The following is a 13547-nucleotide window of genomic DNA, read 5'->3' as shown; positions in this document are numbered from 1 at the left end:
GAAAGTCAGTGCGCTATTCACATCATTATTAGGACAGCGCTATTTTCCCATTATGTTGGTGACTAAAAGTTTAAAGCTTGTTTTTACAAGATGGCTGGTACCTTTGCATATAGTTCATGGAAAAGTGAATGATTTTCCATTACAACAACGACAATTGTATTGGTACCTAATACTTTGTGTGTCACACAAACTGGTGGGAGCCATCTCTTCATTCCCACAAAACACCATTAAGCAGGTATTATTAGTATTCTCACTTTACATATGCTGAAACTGAGGCATAAAGGGGTAGACCCAAGGTCATGGGCCTCTTTGTGCCAAGGCTGGGACTTGAGTCCTTGTGCACAGTTCTCCTGTGAACATTTCTAATCACTGGGCCAATACCCAGAAATGGGAACCTGAATATTGGTGAGAGAAAATAAGGAAAAGAGCTCTAGAATATAGGCAAGTGCGGTGCCATCAATAAAGGCTTAATTTTTTTCCAAAATACACACCTTTACTAATTCCATGACAAGATACAGTTCAGTTGGCACATCCATCTCCTCAATCAGAAGAACAATATTGGGATGCTTCACTCTTCTTAAAATAGACACTTCATTCTGGATCATGTGCTCCTGTCCAAAGGAAAAGTTATCCTCATCAGCTTCCACACAAAACATATGGAGAGCTAACTCAATGAGTACAACTATACTATGTAAGGGTCAAGAGAGACGCATTTTGGTAAAATGTAATGAGCCTGTCTTGTATTCTGATATTCACATATAGCCTAGAATTGTCAACTGATGTGGAGGTCCTTACATAATGCTTATAAATTCAGAACCTATCATGATAACTACAGTTTCATAGCAAAGAATGAGATGAAACTTAGATCACATGAAGAAGGGAAGAGAGTAAACAAACAAAGAGATACGGAAGATAAATCATATATAATCATTCCAAATAACTTTTATCCCAGGGATATACATGAAGTTATATTCTAGTAAGTGTATAACATTCTATTCCAGCAAAATTCAACCCTTAGGGTGAACTTATGTTTATTTGGGAGCTGATCTTTGTGTTTCTTTTGACCTCTTGAACCCTCTATCTCATAAGAACAAATTGTATACATACTTTGCCTCGACATTTGCTTTTCTTGATAATTTTCAGAGCATACTCTCTAGCAGTCGATCTGCAAAGAGAAAGTTTGTGTTTTTAACATAAAACTTAACTTCAAATCTATTGAATTATTTTGTCAGGGATCAATTTCCTACCCCATAGATCTTGTGTCATGTTGTAAATATTTTGTGAAAGGATTTCCTTTCTGTTTATTTTAAAACAAACAAATATGTAAATGTTGATGGACTGACCAAGTGTAAGGACAGTAAGTCTGCTGGCATAGAGAAATCTTGGGCTGTTTATGTTGCCATACTTGTAATAAAACCACTAGCACTGGCACTTTGCTCCTCAAGTTGCCCACTTGTCTCTCTTCCAAGTGTACTTTCCTTCCTTTTCTTACCGTCGGAAAGCTTTTTAATAAACTTCCACTCCTGCTCTGAAAACAAAGCAAAACAAAACACTAGTATTGCTACTGCGTCTTAGCTCCTCCTGCTTCCAGGTTGTTCTTCCCTCCCCTTCCCTCTGAAGTGATGTAGTGGCGGCCTAAAGCAGAGATGAGTTTCTGCCATTCCCATTGCCTCAAGTCTCTCCTGAGGTTCTCTATCCACCCAGGGCACTTGTGACTGTTTTCTGAATGTTCACACAATCACACTGAAGACTCTAGAGAAAGCAGTCCACGCTCTTTAGATCTCAGTTCAGTGTGAGAGCCTGTGTGAGTTCTGCTGGAGAACTCATGGATGATATGGTCAAGGTGTAAAGAAAGGGATAAAATCTATTTCAGAGCTTCCTGGGACCCCTAGGCCCTTTTATGGGGTGTCTCATTTCATTGAAAGGAAATGAAGGTGACAATGAGAATCCACTCACTCCCCAAAGCCACATGGCAGCATTAAAATCAGACTCTCAGTTCTCGAGGCCCCTGCTCCCTACATAGCACAGTCAACGCTGCCCCTCCTCTGTGATAGGTGTAGGAGGAAGGATTTAGTCCTATCGCTACCTTTAAACAGCTTCCTAATTTGTGCTAACATTGCTAAGATACTGTAGAGACAAACACAAGAACACGTCTATTATTAAAGGGCACAATGCATACTTCATAATCATAGGAAACCATGACTTCACAAGCATTGCTGTTTTATTTCTGGTGTGAAATTGAGAGAGCCTAGCTTTTTACCTATAGATAAAAGTCAATTTTGTGGATCCATTAGAGCCAATTTTGTGGATCCAATGGACACAAATAGTAATGAGGTTAATTAAGAACACGCTTTTAAAACAGGGCTTTAAAATCTTCAGTATGGTGAATTAAATGAGATTTCCTAGTTATATGGTTATAGCAAGAAAATGATTTGCCTCTAAGCGAATCAACAGGCCAGTCATTAATGTGTTTTGAGGGCATTTTAGAAATTTTTCATGTCATTTACTTCTAAAAATGCTTCTTCCGTGACATTTCCAGTCCTTTTCATGGTGCCAGCCTCAAAAAACAGTGAACGCTGAATTATGATTCTATCTGCTGAATAAAATCACAAGATAATGACTTTGAAGCCTCTTTTCCTCACTAGAAGGCTTTGGGGTTCAGCTGGTAGAAGGTAAACCCTTTGCTTCGAAGCTCCCCTCCTGCAGATATGCAGCTGTCCAGAGGAATTCCCATAGCTTTCACTCAGGAAGGAGACGGACTAGAAGCCCAAGGATGCCCCTACCACTGTCTCTGTTGATCCTTCAGATCATGGCTGAAGGATCAGCCATGGCTGGGCAGAGAGGCCATGATGGGGTGTGAGCCAGGCTGTGGCTAAATGCAGGGCTTGGTGTGCTAGATGTTCCCACATAAACACCAGACCACCAGCAAGACTGGTGGGTAGGGGAGGGGAAGGCACTGCAGGAAGAGGTAAACCAAAATACTTAACGTTAGAAATTTAAAATGTGGGCTGGGCGCAGTGGCTCATGCCTGTAATCCCAGCACTTTGGGAGGCCCAGGTGGGCAGATCAGTTGAGGTCAGGAGTTCGAGACCAACCTGGTAAACATGGTGAAACTCTGACTCTACTAAAAAAGTACAAAAATTAGCCAGGCATGGTGTTGCGTGCCTGTAATCCCAGCTACTTGGGAGGCTGAGGCAGGAAGATTGTTCGAGCTCAGGATGTGAAGGCCGCAGTGAGCCGAGATCATGCCACTGCACTCCAGCCTGGGTGACAGGGAAATTTAAAATGTAAGGGCAATTAGAAATTAGAAAATGAGAAAGTGACATGATTCACGTGTGAAGAGATTCTTCACTGTAGAAGCTCTACATCCTATAAGACCACAGGGTCCCTTTAAGTAGCTTCTTCTTAAGAGGCTCCTGTAGAGTTTGTCTGCAAAGTTGAAAATACTTAATCAAGAGGAAAACTAAAAACCCAAGTGTTTCTGGATTCTGCTTTTCATAAATCACTAAAAAATTATGATAAAGCAAATCTCAGGTTGGAATACTTGAGCAATTTCCTATGTGGCTTAACATGTGCCATTGGATGGCAGGGAATCTAGACCATTGCACTGCCTGCCTGGATAACCATCAGCAATCCCAGGCAGGGCCAGAGAGCAAGAAGGGACGTTTGTGAGGCTGAAAAATAAAAGCTGCCATTCCCTTCACCACCTCCACAAAGGAGATGGATGGACAGGACCGTGCTGGTCAGAAGAGAAAGTGGTTTCTTAGCTTGGTGATTCCTCATGTTTGCCATTTGCTGCTCTTTTCCCTTGAAGGAGTAATTTTAAAGCACTCAATCCTCAGGGCTGGTGTAGAGCACAGGAGGGCTGAACCCCCTTTACAGCCAGTCAGACAAGCCGGATCCCTGGTGAGCCAGAGGGGGTGTTGGCTCCCAGCAGGCCAAGGAAGCAGGTTCTGTCCTGAGCCTACAGCTGCCGGGAAGAGGGCAGCAAACCTAGGGCTTACTAGGAACAAACACCTTGTGGATTTCCACGATAGAACCTTTTGTAATAGGATTAAACCTTCCATTATGTCTACTCACATTTCACAGCGGACAATGAGCTCCATAGAGGACCACCAAATTAATGTTGCACCTTTTCTTTTTTGATTACTTAAGGGTCGAACTATAAAGCCATATAATAAAATCCATAATAAAAGCCACATAATAAAAATTAATTCCTAGAAGCACAGGTTTACAGGAAAGTAGCTAGTATAGAAAGTGAGCCTGAAAACAGGTGTTAGGACTAAATGTGTGTCATAAGAATAAGAATATAAGTGTCTGCTTTAAGTGAAAACACTTGGCAAGAAATCGAATCTTATATAACGAATTTGCCTTCCTACATACCTGGAACTCTGAGGACTGCTGTGCCTGTGTAATTATTCAGCAAACAGTGCGATGCAGGGCTCTGTGGTGGATTCAGAGGGGAACAAGACCTGATCCTTGTCTTCAAGGATTCTACATTTGAGTGTACTGAGAAGAATCCTAGATGACCTGATTGATTACTGGTGAGGGGAATACAGGCCATTTGCTTGCTTGTTTTTGAAATTATGTTCTTGACCTTTTACAGAAGCCTCTTTGCCACAACAAAAACAGCAGCAACAGAAAACTTTGTCTTCCTCCTTGACTATGGGAAATCAATGTGTAAGGCTGCCTTCTTATTAAATGTGACCCAAGGTTAGAACCCAAACTACTAGAGGGAAATTTTCAAATTTTACAAACTTCAATGAAATCCAACTTTTGGTGTTTGTGCTAGAAATGGTTTGGAGACAGCTGTCTTGTTTAACTTAGTGATTCTCAACTCAGGCCAGTCTTCTGCCCACTGCACCCCTCACCCAGAGAGTGTAACAGAATGCTTGTCAAAAAAAGAAATAGGTCAGGCACGGTGGTTACACCTGTCATCCCAGCACTTTGAGAGGCTGAGGCAGGAGGATCACTTGAGATCAAGAGTTTGAGACCAGCCTGGGCCACCATAGTGAGACCCATCTACAAAAAATAAAAACACAAAAATTAGCCAGGCATGGTGGTGTGCACCTATACTCCTGGCTATTCGGGAGGCCAAGGCAGGAGAATGGATCACTTGAGCTCAGAACTTTGAGACTGCAATGAGCTATATGATCTTGCCACTGCGCTCTAGCCTGGGTGATACAGCATGACCCTGTCTCAAAAAAAGGTGGAGGTGTGGAAATGGCTAGCAAAGATTGGGATGTTCTGAGCTAACATGGTTTCTCTTGTTGCTGTTATTTGCTGTGTTTTGAAGGATTTAGAAAAAGAGTGTATGGAGAAGGAAAGGCAGCTCCCAAGCAGTCCTCTCCCACAGCATTCATTGAATTTCATGGCAATCCTTGTTTGTGGGTAAAGTTCTCTGTACGAGGCTGTGTCTGGTCTCTCTCTGTAACCCCAGAAGGGCCCAGCATGAGCCTGAACTAGGAGGTGCTCTGCACATATTGTGGAAACTCCAGAGGATGGTGGCAGTTAGCACAATGACAGGAATGCCACCCCCAACACCAGCAAAAAGGAGTTAGTAACACACCCTTTGTTTACCAAGTAATCCTAACAAAGCCCAATCTCAGCCTCCTCCATAAAGAGGTAACTGCCAAGAGCAGAGAACTGAGGTATTCCACAGTGCCTTGTCAGACGGCTCCCAAGTGGAATTTTATTTTGAATTTGACAAGGGCCCCATGGCTGTCAGGAGCCACAGGCTAGGAAGGAAGGAAGGAAGGAAGGAAGGAAGGAAGGAAGGAAGGAAGGAAGGAAGGAAGGAAGGAAGGAAGGAAGGAAGGAAGGAAGGAAGGAAGGAAGGAAGGAAGGAAGGAAGGACAGTAACCACTAGCCAAGAGCAGTGATCCAAGCTTCAGCACAAGGCATCCTCCAAATCCCAGTTCCAATGGAAATGCTTTCAAACTATAGACACATAGTTGCTTTGTTGAGGTTATTGTGAATTTTGAAGATTTTCTAGGTGGAAGCAATGCATTTTGGTGACCCGAAGGTCTCAGCTTGTTCTGGTGGGTTTGAGCCTGCTTATGTTCATTGCTAGAGCCAGCATCTTGGCTGCACACATCCTCAGGCTTATAGGTGCCAGAGGGAGAGAGAGAAGCATCCGCAGCAAGGATTTTAATTCAGCTCTGGTGCCTATATCACTAAGCAATTCCAGCGGTGCAGGTGGGGAAGAGGACCAAGAGCCACCAGGGGCACCTTCCCTGCTCATGACTATATCACCCCTACCCTTGGCTCGTGTGGTCATTAGTCCACACAGAGCCAGGAAAGTTAGGGATGAAGAGCATCTCACATCACGCCCTCTACTTGTGCTCTGACTGGTCATTAGTGCTTTTCTGCTTTTTGAGTTTGCTATGGGGCCTCAAAACGCTCCACAAAACAGCTTCAAAGTAGAGCACGTCTCTTCCAGCTGGAGTCACAGTCCACTAACTTCCTTTAGCATGTCCCGGATGCCCCCGAGACCACTCATGAAATTACTCCTGGGACATGGGCAGAAATCTAAATGGACTTAGCTGCCAAAGACTATGCTGGAACAGGACCACAGAAAGACATCGTTACTGTGTCCATTGTTGTAGATAAATCTTGCCTGTGACAGGCTATGATTAGCAGAGGAGGGGCATAGTCACCCTTGGTAATACATATTCATCCTTCCAAACGCAGCAGAATGTACCCGCAAGTAATGTGTGCCATTCACAACATTCTTAGCTCGCTTTTTATTTTCTTGGACCTCTGGAAAATATTAGAAGAATGTTTTGTGATACCTCTGGGGAGAGAGGGCACATGCCATATGTCCTTGTTCAGCGGGAGCTGAATACTAACTTCATGGAGCAATCTGGTGTTTAGGCTCTGAAGTTTCATACAGTGAGACCCAAGATGGGAACTCATGCAAAACGAACGCAATCCAAGTCAGAAAGAAACAAATTGATTCTGGATGGAGAAATGGGAAATTTCTATTGTGAGAAGACCAGCCCTGTTGGACTACGACACCAGCCCGATCCGAGGACTAGCTAGGAGAAACAGCACATGCCACCATGTCAGACTTAACAGATGACGGATGCTGGCAAATCACCAGACACCCCACAGCTCAGGGGCATGGCAATCTGCTAGAAATGGGGTTTTCTGCTACAGTGGAAATAAAGCCAAAAAGAGCTAGATTTACTAGCAGTAAAAGCATCAATGAAATATAGAATTATAGAAGCACATATGCATTTGCATGCATGCTTCTATCCATTACGATAGGAATGGCTTTCCCTAATTAATTTAGTCTTATTTGTACAGGGCCAAAGGGAAAGTGTGTGATTTGGGCTCAGCTAAGCCGGAGTCTTATGGGAGACTCCTTATTAGAGGCAGTGGAGTAGTGGCTAAAAGTGTGGTTTTTGGAGCTGGGCTCGGACCTATGTCTTGCTAAGTACTTCTTAGCTGACTGACCTTGGGCACTTAACGTGTCCGCGCTTTCTGTGTATAACATGGAGACAACAACACTGATATTATGAAAGTATCATGTTAATTAAATGAAATGTCACAAATTAAGGGCTTTGTCCATAGTTTATGTTCAGCAAAGCGAAGTTGCTCCTGCTTTGGGAGGTGTGAGGCCCAGGGATGCAATGGACATTTTTCATGTTTGGCACAAATGTGCCAAATGGCCAAGCTTTGTGGAGTGGTGGGGGAATGAGAGGGAGAGAGGAGAACCGTGGCTTGGCAGCATGGACTCAGGGATTTTTCAAGCTCCCTATGACTCGTGCCCCTCCTGGATGCACAGTGGCTGCTCAGCTGGGTCTCTGTCACTGTTGGGAATATCCCAGCCTTGCTGACATGTTGGAGTAGAACAAGGTTTGAGATCCAGTGCACAAAGGTCGATAAGGAGGGCTCTGCTACCTGAGCTGGGGAAGCATCTTCCAAAGAGCCGCAAGGGTTGCCGGGAGCACACAAGTGGCTATTGGCCAAATGAAGAACCCTCATGAGATGTGGGGCTCTGTAGAGACTGCCAGCTTTAATATGGCAGGAACCTGTGCTTCTGAATCAAAGCCCATAGCGGAGGCAAGGTCTAGATCTTCGAGGCCAAAGCCTTCTCGTCTGTCTTCTCTCCTCAGTCGTCCTCTCTGAGTGGAGCTTAGAAGCATGATTCTCAGAGGATTAAGAATGGGCAGGGTGTCCAGCCCCACTGCGGGCAGAGAAAGGTGACAAGGAAGTGTGTACACCCCAGGCCAGCCCCCAGAAAGCCAGAGGACACAGTCCCTCAAGGAAAGTGGCTAGTTCCCCCGACTTTTCAATATTCTGTCCACCAGCCCCGAGGAGAAGCTGCTGGCTGACCAGGTTCCCCAAAGCAAGCAGCTGCCCGGGAAGACAAACCCAAACGTGACACCGAGTGGAGGGCTTGAGGCCACCGTAGCTGGGTTGTAAATTTATCAGTTGTCACTTCTTCGTCTAGTAGCCACCAGCTAACGTCCTTGATTAGATATCTAGAACCTCAGGATAAACCCTTCCCTTTGGCCCACAGAGTACCGGGTTCATTCATTTCAATACGTCTTAATGCATTAAATACCACTTCTGTTGGGGTCAGTACATATGCATTTTAAAGCTTTTCAAAATGATTGTTGATGCATTTCATCTTATGCTAGCATGCATTACAGACATAAACTCTCACAAGAACTTTCTGACCTCTACAAAATATGTCATAAAAAGTGTGTGAGAAAAACTATTCAATATGGTTTTTAACAACAATAAAAAGGCTTACCTGAAAAGCTGGCAACGTTTCTCTGAGTACATTTTAAAAAATCAAAGTCTTTAATTTATAGATTGTCCCCAGGTATCACTACATTTTTCAAATCTGTTGTTAGATGGGTCTTTCTTTTGCAAAAAATTCTTTTGCATGTGGGGTTGAGACACTAACTTATTCCATATGTACCACAGACTGGAAATAGAGACGCAATCTTGGAAAACATAACGCCAAATGTAACCCTTAAGGTTTGATGCAAATGATATTCTTCTCACCTTTCTACACATTCCTTGACAACAGCAAAATTTCCATCTCCTATTGTTCTTCCGACTTTATATCGTTCTGTTATTGTAGCTGGAATCTGGAAGCCTTCCTCTGACACTTCTGAAAGAATCATTAATACTTTTTTATTGGTAGAAAAGGGAACACAGATGTTGCACAAGGAAACATTTAAAAGTATCATCCAATTGACTGGAACGGATTCAGAATCAATATGTCATTCTCTGTGCAGTGAGGCAACTGCCTCCTTCCCTTGCTGACATTGTATATACTCAACAGATTTTACTAAGACAAATGATAAAATAAAAAGAAACGTAAGGGGTCCACTCCCACCTATATAAGAGAAACTTGGGTTTTCTGATGCTGTGGGGATTCTCAGGAGGAAGCTTTGCTCCTTTTACTTCATGCCAATTTGATCAATAGCGTTTACTGAATACCCACTGTGTACAGAAAAATAGCATTCCCATGTATGGCGCAGGAGGCAACTGCAGTTCGCAAGGGACTCTGGGCTGCTTGACGTTGTACAAGCATGAAAATTGCCTGCTGTTGGGACAGTTAGTTTTACTACATCCTGAAATGGAAATCTCCGTAAAATTCCTTATGAACTAAGCACTGATGGCCACCCGTCCTCAGTATCAATGAGCAGACTTTAGACAAATGTTCTCACCAGCAACCTGCATAGCAGATGTTAGTTAAAATTACAATACCTATTATGTCTGTGAATGGAACAGTTTTGTAGTTTCAATTATGTTAGTGCCACTAACACAACACATTTTCCCCCTGAAAATGCATTTTGAAATATTTTGCAAATGCCTAATAATGCTTTAAATATCTAAGGCCATAAAACTAAATAAGCCACAGTTAGGTCATGTAAATATACTGAATAACCTTTAACATCTTAAGGGTGTAAAAAGCCTTTTATAGCTGGACTCTAAAATGTACATGCTTTAAAGTGATAAATCCCAGCTCTCCCTCAGGCAACCTGAATGCAAAATGTGGCGGAACCCTGGTGTGTTTTCTTAATGTACTCCTCTTCCGACCTTTCATCGTATCAACTGAGACTATTCCGACCTTTCAACGTATAAACTGAGACTAAACATCTCTCCTCAGAATAAAACTTTAGGGGGTGAATGGGCTTTCTTAGTAGTTTTTGTATTCACACTTGCTCTGTGTTGTTGGAGACTCATAATCAAATGGAGACTGATAATCATTAGACATCTGCATGAGGGCCTTTCTTCTTAATTTATAATGATGATCAGTTGGCATCAATCTGAATTCTAGAGTGGATGAAATTTCTAGAAAGTATTGAACAAACGTAGGACATTTGCTGCTGCTACTTTTGTCCTTGGCGTTGGTACAGTCTCTTCACCCCTTTACAGGTGACATTTCCCTCTTACCCTGCTAGAAGCCATCTAGGTGGTCTCTAGAATAAAGTGAGGGCTGGAGCCAATCTCCCTAACCCCATCTCACCCCTCTAAAGAAGCCGCAATTTTGCCTCTGTTCGAAGGACTCAGCCAGAGGAGTTTTGTCTACTGCGAAGCACCCAGATTTACAAAACAGCTCCCAGATGATACAATCTTAAGGCTCTTTACTATGTGGCTAAGAAAGGAACCCTCCTTGGCTGTTGGGTACAAGTGTGACCCTGCAGGTGGGAAATGGAAGAAGGTACTTCCATCCTGCCTTCTGGTGGGAGCATTCACTGAGTTGAGACACCCATTGAAAGCACATGGCTTGGGATTTTTTTCCCTGACTATTCATAAAAGGTATCTTTTCTCACTTTTGGTTAAGAAGGCCCAACCAGGCCAGGTGCAGTGGCTCATGCCTGTAATCCCGGCACTTTGGGAGGCCAAGGCAGGTGGAACAATTGAGACCAGGAGTTTGACACCAGCCTGGCCAAGCTGGCAAAATCTCATTTCTACTAAAAATACAAAAATTAGCCAGGCATGGTGGCATATGCCTGTAATCCCAGCTACTCGGGAGGCTGAGGCAGGAGAATTGCTTGAACCTGGGAGGTGGAGGTTGCAGTGAGCTGAGATAGAGCCATTGCACTCTAGCCTGACAGACTGAGACTCCAAAAAAAAAAAAAAAAAAAAAAAAAACCTTAGCCAAAGGTTTAAATCAAGAACCATTTCATTTCATTTAAAAAATACAAAACACATTGAACAAAAGAGACCTCTAGGTGGCTGGTTTTCATATTTCTGGAAGTACAAAAAATTCTGATGTTGCATTGCAGTCAGAAAATAATTACACAGTAAATCACGTATTTCACTTAATATAACAAAAGCACTTCCCAAAGGGTACTTTTTGGAAAAAAAAAAAAAAAAATTTAAATCATATCTCATATCATTTAACACAAATAAAAGAAGCGGATTCCTTAACAGTGGCTTGATGGTATCACTTTTATCTTTTCCAAATATTTCCCTGTAGTTGATTTGAACCTGGTAATAGCCTTCAGGAAGGAAATAGGTGTGATTCACAATCTCCATTTCATAGAAGAGGAAGTAAGATGCAGGGAGTTGAAGATGCTTGTCCAAAACAATCCAGTGAGTTAGTGAAAAAATCATTTCTGGAATCCTGATCATTTGACCACATCACAGAGACATTCTGCAGTGAATTAGCTCAAGGATATTTTTGCAATTTCCACCAATTCTTTTTGTAAAACCATATTTTAATGTATTGAGTTCACTTAATTTAGGGTACATCTGTCAGACTACAACAGTCAAAAGAATAAATTGTCTTTAAATTTGAATGGCCTTTGTTCACTTACAGTAACACTAAAAGTGAACAGGATTTGGGAAAACAAAAAGAGCCATGATCCCAGTGATCCCCTTTTATTTCCAAAGCAGGCAATAGCTGGCCTTCTTAGTATACATATGCCCTCAGAGGATGGGAAATGTCTCCAAAATGGGCCAACTTCCCCTTCCCATTCTCACAGAGCAGATACCAATCCCTGGTGGGCACCATATTCAACCCTATCCCCTTGTGATTGACCCTCAGGAGCTGCTCAGCCTTGTCCACGTCATTCTGCTTGAGAAGCTACAGTTTCTTGGAGTAAATTTAGCCAACCCATCCTCTGCCTCCTCAGATACCAAGTCCCAAGCTCATCACCTTCTCCAGGGCCGTCGTTCTCATCCATCGAGCTGCAGACTTTGGTGGATGCAAGTGAAGTAGAGGAGCCGCCATGCTGAGAGCTCTGTAGGGGAACAGAAACCGGTAATTCAAAAACTGGGTCAGAATGCCTGAGTTTCCAGGGGCCTTGCCCAGCTCGGAATCTCAGGAGAAACCTTTGCCCATGCTAGGGAGGATTTGATCTTAACACTTGGAAAAAGACGTCTTCAGCATATTCAACTGGGGCCACATCTCCCTCTCTCCCTATTAACCAATAATAGACTGTGATAACAGGATCAAGCTGGTTATTGTGAACTTGAATGTTCCATGACTTCTTATTCCTTTTGCTCAAAATCAGGGTCCTTTAGCTCACTCTTTGGGTTTGGAAGAGTTCAAGCATCTCACCTGACTCTTTCACAGTCTCTCGGCAAATGGCCGTCAAATGTGGTACCATTCTGATCCCATTCACTATTTTTTCTATTTTTCCAATAGAAAACATTTCTCTTCAGTTTGTTTTTATAAAATATCCTAAAAAAAAAAATTAAATGCTCCACCTTACCACAACTTTAGGAGAAAGGTTAAAGAGTGGTGCTGTCATTTCTATTTTGAGATCAAAACATAAGCACTGAGTAGGTTATTGGTTTGTTAAATGTTACATAATAAGTCTGAAGTAAAGACAAGAATAAAAGCCTAGGCCTTATAGTTCTGTTTGATTTTGACCCAAGACCCATGAAAGCAAACAGGGTAACAACTGTATGAGAGAGCTCAGAGGACAAAACAGTACCAAATATTTAATATTATGACTGGCTATGGGACAGTACTTCAACAATGAATGTTTCCATTCTCTGCATCTATTTCCTGAGAAAACAATTTGCACATTTCAATGCTATTTCTAAATAGTGAACACAGCTTGTCCTAAAAGATCTTCCTTCTGTTTCCCTGGGTTTATCCACTTGGTTGGCCTGATGGGAGCAGGAGGCGGTGAGGGGGCGGGCGGCATTGGCTCATGGTGCTGGCTGTCTGTGGAGCAGAGAGAAGGGAAAGAGCATCTGTAGTTGAATTAATAATGAAGAGGTGGCAAGAAGCAAAGCTGACCTGTTTTTCCTCTGCTTACCTGTTTCCCTTCAACCTCCTCCCCAACCCATTCAGCCTTAAAGTATGTACAAAGTAGGAGGAAAGACAGGTTTGACGTAATTTCATTATGGTCTATAGTATCCTGCATGGGAGATTCAAAGATTTTAGTTTTCATTAAAAAGATTAATATAGTTGGGGAAATGCTGCCTAAGTCACTGCAGAGCCATCTAAGTCAAACATCACAGAACTTTTTCCTGGGTGTGACTTAGATAAGCATGTCCCATTGGTCAAGTTCACCAAAGCTCACAGTTGACACCATTGGGATGAAAGTTAATGT

General features: G+C 42.7%; 1 protein-coding gene across 6 annotated transcripts in view; it reads right to left on the bottom strand.

The window, feature by feature from the left end:
• DCLK1 (doublecortin like kinase 1) overlaps positions 1 to 13547 on the bottom strand; it is a 356733-nt gene that overhangs the window by 57993 nt on the left and 285193 nt on the right. For 5 of the 6 annotated variants that reach the window (XM_023208816.2, XM_023208817.2, XM_023208815.2 and 2 more), the window contains 4 exons: positions 12137 to 12221; positions 9025 to 9133; positions 1108 to 1165; positions 492 to 611 (listed from right to left, as the gene is read on the bottom strand). In XM_023208816.2, the coding sequence (XP_023064584.1) occupies positions 492 to 611; positions 1108 to 1165; positions 9025 to 9133; positions 12137 to 12221 (372 nt within the window). Of the gene's footprint in view, positions 1 to 491; positions 612 to 1107; positions 1166 to 9024; positions 9134 to 12094; positions 12222 to 13547 lie in introns of all 6 variants that reach the window. The other variant, XM_031934954.1, reaches the window with a different exon arrangement.

This window comes from Piliocolobus tephrosceles, chromosome X, assembly GCF_002776525.5.
Source record: "Piliocolobus tephrosceles isolate RC106 chromosome X, ASM277652v3, whole genome shotgun sequence".
In the NCBI taxonomy this organism is placed as follows: domain Eukaryota; kingdom Metazoa; phylum Chordata; class Mammalia; order Primates; family Cercopithecidae; genus Piliocolobus; species Piliocolobus tephrosceles.
Note: the sequence above shows the minus strand (reverse complement) of the source record. Positions and strands in the feature narration are given on the sequence as shown.